This window comes from Limulus polyphemus, unplaced genomic scaffold (assembly GCF_000517525.1).
Source record: "Limulus polyphemus unplaced genomic scaffold, Limulus_polyphemus-2.1.2 Scaffold241, whole genome shotgun sequence".
NCBI lineage: Eukaryota > Metazoa > Arthropoda > Merostomata > Xiphosura > Limulidae > Limulus > Limulus polyphemus.
Window position 1 is genome coordinate 685865 of NW_013665851.1, and position 9739 is coordinate 695603.

Sequence of the window (9739 nt, forward strand, 5' to 3'; positions counted from 1 at the left end):
GAACAAAGTATTATATACTGTATGTATATAATCGAAGATAATTAAGTTCCAAAAACTATTAAAAGGAGAGAATAAACAGGCTACTAATACTGAGCTCTATAAAAAAGTAAAATTACATAAAATGAAAAACAAGAAACAAAAAAAATCATTCTTATAACCTGCTTATCTCACAAAAAAATTTGCTACTCCGGTAGATTTCTTTTACAACAGAAAATAAGGCACGCTCTCAATCAGTAAGTGACACCAGTTTATTTTAACTTTAAAACTACTGCACAATTAAATTAAACAGCTACCGACTCACTTAGTATTTATTTTAAGTTTAAAACTACCCTAGAATCAACTAATTTAAACAGCTACAGCTATTCACTCAATACATATTTTTAACTTTGAAACTACTCTAGAATCAACTAATTTAAACAGTTACAGCTATTCACTCAATACATATTTTTAACTTTGAAACTACTCTAGAATCAACTAATTTAAACAGCTACAGCTATTCACTCAATGCATATTTTTAATTTGAAACTACTCTAGAATCAACTAATTTAAACAGCTACAGCTATTCACTCAATACATATTTTTAGCTTTAAAACTACTCTAGAATCAACTAATTTAAACAGCTACATCCACTCACTCAATACATATTTTTAACTTTAAAACTATTCTAGAATCAACTAATTTAAACAGTCACAGCTACTCACTCAATACATATTTTTAGCTTTAAAACTACTCTAGAATCAACTAATTTAAACAGCTACATCCACTCACTCAATACATATTTTTAGCTTTAAAACTACTCTAGAATCAACTAATTTAAACAGTTACAGCTATTCACTCAGTACATATTTTAATTTGAAACTACTCTAGAATCAACTAATTTAAACAGTTACAGCTATTCACTCAATACATATTTCTAACTTTGAAACTGCTCTAGAGTTAACTGAAATTAAACAGTCACAGCTACTCACTCCTCTCCAACGAATCGCTCGAAACTAAATAGTTGAACATTATAAGAGACATTGTATAATTACTGCTCCTAGTGTTACAATCGAAGGAATAGTAACGAAAAGAATAGAAGAACTAGATATTGACGATCAGCTGAAATTCTGACCTGATGGGTTTATGAGCAGACTTTATAAAAAGAAAAGTGTTTCTTCTATTTCTTGAGCGTCTTCTTATTGGTTCCAGTCTGTGTCATTATTATCACTAAGTGCCCTTTACTGATTTTACCTATGAAATACCCCTTGCTTTATTACACGGCACGTTTGTGATCAATGAAAGAAAAAGCATAAAACATTAAATACATTTTGTGGCCATAACTTGGAGAAGTAGTTGGATATAAACCATAAAATATTAAGTACATTTTGTGGCCATAACTTGGAGAACTAGTTGGATATAAACCATAAAATATTAAGTACATTTTGTGGCCATAACTTGGAGAACTAGTTGGATATAAACCATAAAACATTAAGTACATTTTGTGGCCATAACTTGGAGAAGTAGTTGGATATAAACCACAAATTCTTTTTTTCTCTCTCTAAGTAATCAACAAATATCTGGTGTGATGTCATTATCTTTTAGTTTTTTTTTCATATTTTATAATATTCTCACTATAAAATGATATTGGTAGGAGTACTGACCAATGGCTGACGTGATTAGCACTTAGAATTACCTACAAATATGTCATCTACGGATCTATATCGTGATTAAAATCACCACATATGTTATTCTGATTTAATATCACTCAAAGTACCACCATTCAACATATGGTTTTCGTCATGGTTTTTATGTATTTTGAACGACTGGCTTCTAATAGCGTTTTGTCAGAGATTTTGTGTACTTGTATGCCTTACTGACCTGATTCAGAGATTTTGTGTACTTGTATGCCTTACTGACCTGATTCAGAGATTTTGTGTACTTGTATGCCTAACTGACCTGATGAGCTCTAGTATGAGTGAACGGACTCGTTGGATCTGATATGCAAATGTACAGTTGAAATGTTATTATACACTCCCGTGTCCAGAAACCCGTGTAAGGTCACTATAGGAAGACTTCATTACAGTTTTTATCCATTTTTTAAAGCTATACAGTACCATACAGACTACTTGGTGATCAAATAATCTTTCATTTGTTTGCGTACAGAATTCTTCGGAGAAAAAGAAAAATCACATACAAATCGCTGGATTTGAATTTCTGAAGCAAATTTAGCTATTGCTGCCCAGAGTTGTTGCAATGAGTATGTCATTGTCAGTTTTCTTTTTATTATTAACTCAATGTGTCCTTTATCACAACAAAAATATAGTTTGAATAGTTTCCCGGGCAACATCCGAGAAATAAATTAGTTTTTTTTTGTATTCTATGTGAAAATCTCGTCAATGATACCATAGAATGTTATATCTAGCAATCGCCCGCAGTAACATAGAGTTCAGAATGAATTACCTTAAGAAGATATAAAAAATATTAAATAACGTTTTTAATTTCCACTTCGCTAAACATAATTCAGAACAACGAAACAAAGTACAAGAAAATAAAACCTTTTCAAAAACAAACAGATACTAAGGAAAGTCTTAGGTTACCTTACGAAACGTTGTCTTCATCGCTGTAAGAATGTATCTTTCTATGATGAATGGTAAATCTATATAAACATTTAATACTGCTTTTAATCGTGTACTTCCACGAGTTGGCGGTGGGTGGTGTTGACTAGCTGCCTTCCATCTAGTCTTACACTGCTAAATTAGGAACGGTTAGTGCAGATAGCCCAAGTGATACTTTGCGCGAAATTCAAAACAAACAAACAAACACTTTAGTGTCTTTAAATTTTTATTCACAGTTAATGACTGTATTTTAAAAGAATTATTCAACGTCTTTTCAAAATATTCCTTGTATTATTATTATTATTAATAGGTGGCAGAATCGTTGATTAATCCTTTTGGTGATGATGACGACGATTTTGAGTTGAATTGGTGCTTGGACAGAAACTTGGTGGTAAGGAACCATAAAATTTACATAATTTCTAGACAGAAATATGTGGTAAGTAAACCTGAATCTGATAAAAAACAAACAAACAGAAACATTTTTGGAAGATAACCAATCAACCATAAAATCATAGAATTGATGTGATATCGCGCTTTTCACATAAGTATCATGGTAAAGAAGAATAACGTTTACACATTGTTTTATATTTATATATATATGTCTTATATTGTCAGATATTTCTGGCAGGTTCCATTGAATATAGTGGTGCCTGAGAAAAGAAGAAACCTTTGATAGATGATCATAAAACTGATGAGATATCTCGAGAAAAACTTTCTGCTTTTTACCCCTGTAAATTAACTAAGAATCTTATATTACATTTAACCACAGTTTATTCAGAAACTTTGTTTCAACGTTAAATATTCGAGCTTGTTAATTGTAATGCTAAAATAATATTGAGATAAAAAACTGTTGTTTTGATGTCGTAGTAATACTGATATTTACCATAAATTCTGTGCTGGGAACTGCAAAGTTGAGTTAGCAATGAGTTAGAAAACACGTGGTTGTTAATATAAAGGATAAATGGGTAATCCATGATATCAAATTCATATCCTGACAAATACAGTCTGTTAGATAATCAATATGTAAATCTAAGCTTGCCCAAGTCCTTATGATAGATACTTATTTGTGTCTAGCAGTGAAAACAATAGGATAAGGAGTCATAAATTCAAATTTTGGCAGCGTAGAAGTCGTCTGCAGTTTAGACAGTATTGCTTTTCAAATAGGGTGGTTGGCTTTTGGAATGAGCTGACTTCAAGGTTGGTGGAGGCAGAAAATTGAACTGAGTTCAAGAAAAGGTTGAATGAATACAGGAGTAGTTAGGGGTGGTTATAGTTGGGGGCTAGAAGAGACATCCTTGATGGGCTAATAAACTCCTTTTTGTCCCTTTAAAATTTTATGAATTTATATAGTAACCGTGGGTAAAATACGGAATCGTTTTCATGAGTTCACGGAAAAGTTGATGTCCACAGTGTTATACAGAACAGTACAGCTATAATTTTCTGGTGGTTTTTATATTAGGTATGCACATGGAAAAGCCAAAAATAGTGATATCCATGATGATGTTTGACAATGCTAGTTCGTTCCGCTATTTTTTTGTGTATGTGTCACAGGAATTTCTTGATTGATATAACCTTGTATTCAGTTCAGAAACAATTGAAATTTAATCTCTTTGTACAGTATTTCAGCGTTTTCTCTCATTATTTGTCAAAAGAAAGGTATTTTCGAATATTTTCTTCCTCATTCTTGATCCTCTGCCAGTGTAAACTGTAGAGCTATTCTTTGTATTTTGTTGGTTGCTTAGAATTGGCAAAAACGTCGACACATTTGTTTAAATTTACGCGTTCAAATATTTAGTGAAAAATTTTATTTCTTCCAGGTGTCCACCTTAATCGTAGACGAAATGTTTCAGCGACATCCGCTGCTCGTGAAAGACCAATACTGGGACGAACTGGAACCTCAGCTACCTCACACGAAATCTTCTATTACTGTACGAACACAGCCTTACCTTGGATCCACCGCAAATTTGGAGTAAGACCTATTTACTGACTTCTAAAATTAGAGCATTATGTAAACTAAAAAGAGAAACTCGTGTGACTGGTAGAAAGTGAAAATAGTAAACAGTTTAATGGTTAAGTCGTAATCATTTAAGGTTTATTGTAAACAATCTTAACTCGACAGTCTTAGCTAAATTAAAAAAACAACAACGACGAAACTGGTTATATTTCAAGCTATTTCTAATGCTAAAGATCACTTTAATAGATTTAAAAAAAATTGAAATCTTTGAATTTCAGTTGTTTGATATTTTAAGGCCAACAGTTTTATAACTGTAATACCGCGAGAGTTAAAATCATCCTTCACATAATGAAAAAAAAAAAGATATAGCTAAAAACATTTGGAATTAAACAGCTCAGGATGTTACCTTTCTGTCTTTCTCTTTTAAAAACCAATTTCTGTATGAAAATTGCATTTTATTTTCAAAATTGCATCAGAATATTATTTTGGTAGAAATGTGTCAAACTCATGCTAGTGAAAGATCTTAATCAAGATTTTGAGCAATGAATAATTGAAAACTTTAATATTGGAGCTGTAGAAACGCCCTTTTTGATCAAATGATTCTTCTATTTACGTAGAAAATGAGTTAACTCGGATAATCCATAGAAGTTTTACAACATTAGCGGTCGCCAAATAAATGTGACATTTTAAAGATACTTGATTAACATGGTTAAGAAAACAACCAAATTATAGAAATGCAACAAAGCATAGAAGTTGTGCAACATTAGCGGTCACAAAGAAGTGTGACATTTTAAAGATACTTGATTAATATGGTTAAGAAAACAACCAAATTATAGAAATACAACGAAGCATAGGAGTTGTGCAACATTAGCGGTCGCAAAGAAGTGTGACATTTTAAAGATACTTGATTAATATGGTTAAGAAGACAACCAAGTTATAAAAATACACCTGTAATTAAAGTTATAGAAATATGGGTTTCATGTTAGGATGATCACATAAATTCTCTATATTGAATAATATTAGTGTTACTAAAGAATTGATATATTGCCATATCAAACAGTTGGATAAGAAAACTCTAGTGGTGAATTATTATACTTAGAAGATAAAATGTTTAAAAACAGTTTTTACACGTAAATATCTTAGATATGCAAAGTTAAAAAGAGTTTTTACATGTAAACATCTTAGAAATGCATATTTAAAGAGTTTTTACACGTAAACATTTTAGATATGCATATGTCAGTGTTCTGATTATCTGTTTCAAATAATTGTAAGTTCCAGACCAATATATATATATCGTTTATAACTTTGAAATAATTACTTATTATTTTTGAACAGTGTCCACCCTGAAGAATCAGAATTTGTCCCCATGGAAACTATTCTAGAGGAAGATAACAGTGAAAACGCGTACACCAGTGTTCCAAACAGTCCTGAGAATGAACCTCTGACTCCCGGAGGCGAAGACAGCGTCTTTCAAAGAGGTGGGATGCGCTTTCCAGAATTTCCAGGAAGCAAACTATTGAACTTTCTTATTGGTCAAAGCAGCTCTGAAAATGTTGCTCAGACACCAAAGAGGGAGGTGAACTTCCCTACCTCCTTTTTACTGAAAACACCTCGGCAACGTTCCCGTACAGAGTCAGGGTCCGACATCTCGGGAAGTCGCAAATTTATTGAACAAGAAAAGAAAAAATCTCGTTCCAGACTTTCTCTATCATCAAAAAAGGATGTTAATAATGAAGAATCTCTATGTTTAATGGAAAATGCCTCTTATGAACCAAATATTTATGTTTCGTGTGCTTCTGATCCTCTAAAAACACAACAGGGCGACGAAAAGACTGAATTTGTTGATAAAATTTGTAGTAAGGACTCGATCATCAAGTCATCCCAAAGTACACTTGAAACTAAAATTGACATAAATCCTACACCTAATTCAACGTCTGTTGATGAATTATCTTTTTATGAACCACATTCGCTGCTCTCGAATAAGGAATCATCCGATACTTCCTCTGGAAATAAAGAGCAACAATCAATCCAGTTACCCAGCTCCGAATCTTCTGAAAAGGAAATACAGTCTCCAACAAAAAATGTATTTGATGACTTACCCACAGACTTCCAGCCATGTACTTCGAGTGCAAGTGAACATCCATCGTTGCGTGATTCAGACCTTCCGTTCACAACTGATCATTCATCAGGTTGTTCACCAGAAGTTGGAAAATCGTCCCCAAACTAAACAAAAGCCCAAAGTGCAATTAATAGAACTAACTATTGTGTACCATTTCTTTGATTGTTAGACCAAAAAATACCATTACATGGATCACATACATCCACACTAAGACAATTATTCCAAAATCAATCATACTCTTGCGCACAATTGATATTTTGATTGTTTGTTTGAAGTTAAACACATAGCCACACAATGAGCAATCCGTGCACTGTCCACCATGGGTATCGAAACCCAGTTTCTAGCCTTGTAAGTCCGCAGACAACCGCTGTGCCACTGGGGATGGGGAATAATTGATGAACCAACATTTATTTCATTTTACACCTCTCCAACAAAAAGGAAAAATCATGAGACGAGTAATCTGATAATCATTATCTATCCGGCCAGGCCATCTGCCTGAAAATGAAATTACTTGTTTGTATGTTTAGCGCAAAGATATACAATGGACTATTTGCGCTATTTTCACTGCGGGAAAAGGAATCCTGGATTTTAGGGATACAAGTCCGTAAACTTACCATCGACTCGCAGAAGACAAAATAGTACAAGTTTTTGTTTTAGCGCAAAGCCGAACACTGGACCATCTAATCTTGGTCAACCGCGAGGAATCGAACCTCGAAATTTAGTGTGCAATGGAACAGCTATTTCATATGATTAATCAAAGGCTGATAGATATCTTTATAATTTTCATTAATGTATTATTAAAGAATGATCCAAAGAAGAAAACGGTGATAGCTGGAACTAATTTGTGTGTGTTGGAAACACTTTGAAAGTTGTAATGCATTTTTTCTGCTTATGCTGTATTGTAATATACAGTTATAAAACTGTTGCACGTTTTAGCAGGTAGTTAAGCATTCTGTGGTAAGTTTTATGCAGCACATAGCTAATATGTACAAATAAAGCTTTTATTGAATTTACGTTTTTATGTTGCTTACTACAGTAAATGAAGTTTTGACATTGTTCGAAAGATGGCGCTACCTAGAAGTCCTTTTATTTTTAGACTATATTGTAGTTTGAGTTGTTTAATGGTGCTGAAATGAAGAACATACTGTTTTTCTTCGATTTAATATTTTTAATGAAATTTCAATAAGTTTAGGTAAAAGACTGTTACTAGTGAATTTATAAACATTATTGCATCCAATTTTATATGAAAAAAAAACAAAAAACACTGTAGTCGCACATTTAATATATAAACTCTAGATCCATGGAAAGGTAAATAATCCTCTCGACCCCGTTCTTTAAAAAGAAAATAAAGATATTTCAAAACTTCACATATTTTCTAATATAAAATTTAGTTTTCGAATATCTAACGCAAAAGAAAATATTTTACGAGTCTGAAGGTTGGAATTTCTTATGCGCACATGGGCTAAACGACTAGGTCAGAGACTCCTACCTAGGATTCAGGCTTAACCTTCTTTAATTTTGAATTAGCGGAGCGTATTCAGTAGCATTACTCTCGAACTCCGGACCTTCCATACGTAGCCAACTACTAAGCCATTCACACCCTTTTGACAAATTTAAACTAAGCCTAATGCTTTTGACTGACAGAGTTGGCATGTTATTCTCAATGAAGATAAAAAAAAAAAAAGCTTTATAACGCAGGCTTTTTAAATAGAAGTTAGGACTAACCTACAGCTTCTTGAGTATAGAGTTAGGCTAACCTAAGTATCCTAAGCTGGCTCAACTTCGCGAAATGTTATTGAGTTTACAGCAAGGGTACCCAAATGATTAAACAATGCATTATTTTGTTTATAAGTAGAAATGGTGTATCTGAATATGGTTACTCGATTTGATTTTGTTTATGAACTTTCTTAGATAACTTGCTACAGATGTTTGTTAAATATTATTACGAACCGTAAAGTAGGTGAACAGGATATTTCAAACAGACTAACACTTCCACCATGGACGATGATTTTAAGAATCCCCGAGTAAAAGCAAAGAAAAATACGTTATATAAAAACCACTTTACATCTGCCATATCCAGTGCTGACGAAGCCTTTCGTCCAGTATATCAGGACTGATCTCATCAAACCGGCTGGGAAAAAGTACGACTCTAGTTGCTATTTATATCATCAGTTTCACGAACAACACGTTTTATGATGTGAACCAGATTAGTCAAGTAAATTGTAGTTATTATCGATAACGATAATATAGATTGAATGTTTATCGCAGTAATTCAGCAGAAATGACTAATGCTGACACTATTACTTCCGCTTGAGACAATAATTTACAAGGACATCAAGTTTTAGGATTGTTCAGCAGTGTGGATTTTAGTACCGTGATTAACAATAATTCGATTCTAGTTAAAGCTGTAATTGATGGAAAACGTATTTACCCTAAATAATACTGTAACATAAAGGTTTCAAACGAGTGTCAACACATGCTGAACAGCGTTTTCGAAGTTTGATGTTTGATACCAGGTATAGAGAAAATAATCTTTCAAACAATATCCCACTCAGCGTTGCGTGTAAATCAGTGTGATATAGATATAAAATATTTTTTCAAACAATATCCCACTCAGCGTTGCGTGTATATCAGTGTGATATAGATATAAAATATTTTTTCAAACAATATCCCACTCAGCGTTGAGTGTAAATCAGTGTGATATACATATAAAATATTTTTTCAAACAATATCCCACTCAGCGTTGCGTGTAAATCAGTGTGATATATAGATAAAATAATTTTTCAAACAATTTTTCAAAGCTAAATTATTGCAAATTAAAGTAAATGTAAAGTTGTAATGAAGGCAAACTTAGCTGAATGTGCAAAAACGTCTGATATTTTAGTCCATTCTAGTAAGATAACGTATTACCGAATGGATTGATAGACTCATTCTATTGGCCCGGCATGGCCAGATGGTTAGGGCGATCGACTCGCAATCTGAGGGTCGCGGGTTAAAAACCCCATCCCACCAAACATGCTTGCCCTTTCAGCCATGGGGGCGTTATAATGTAACGGTCAATCCCACTATTCG

At 33.0% G+C, this 9739-nt stretch overlaps 1 protein-coding gene across 3 annotated transcripts in view; it reads left to right on the forward strand.

The window, feature by feature from the left end:
* The window catches only part of LOC106478691 (bestrophin-2-like), a 30962-nt gene extending 23302 nt beyond the window's left edge, over positions 1-7660 (forward strand). For all 3 annotated transcript variants that reach the window (XM_013939251.2, XM_022382341.1, XM_022382340.1), the window contains 3 exons: positions 2905-2985; positions 4412-4563; positions 5884-7660. In XM_013939251.2, the coding sequence (XP_013794705.1) occupies positions 2905-2985; positions 4412-4563; positions 5884-6775 (1125 nt within the window). In that variant the 3' untranslated portion in view covers positions 6776-7660. The remainder of the gene's footprint in view (positions 1-2904; positions 2986-4411; positions 4564-5883) is intronic.
* The last annotated feature ends 2079 nt before the right edge of the window (positions 7661-9739 follow it).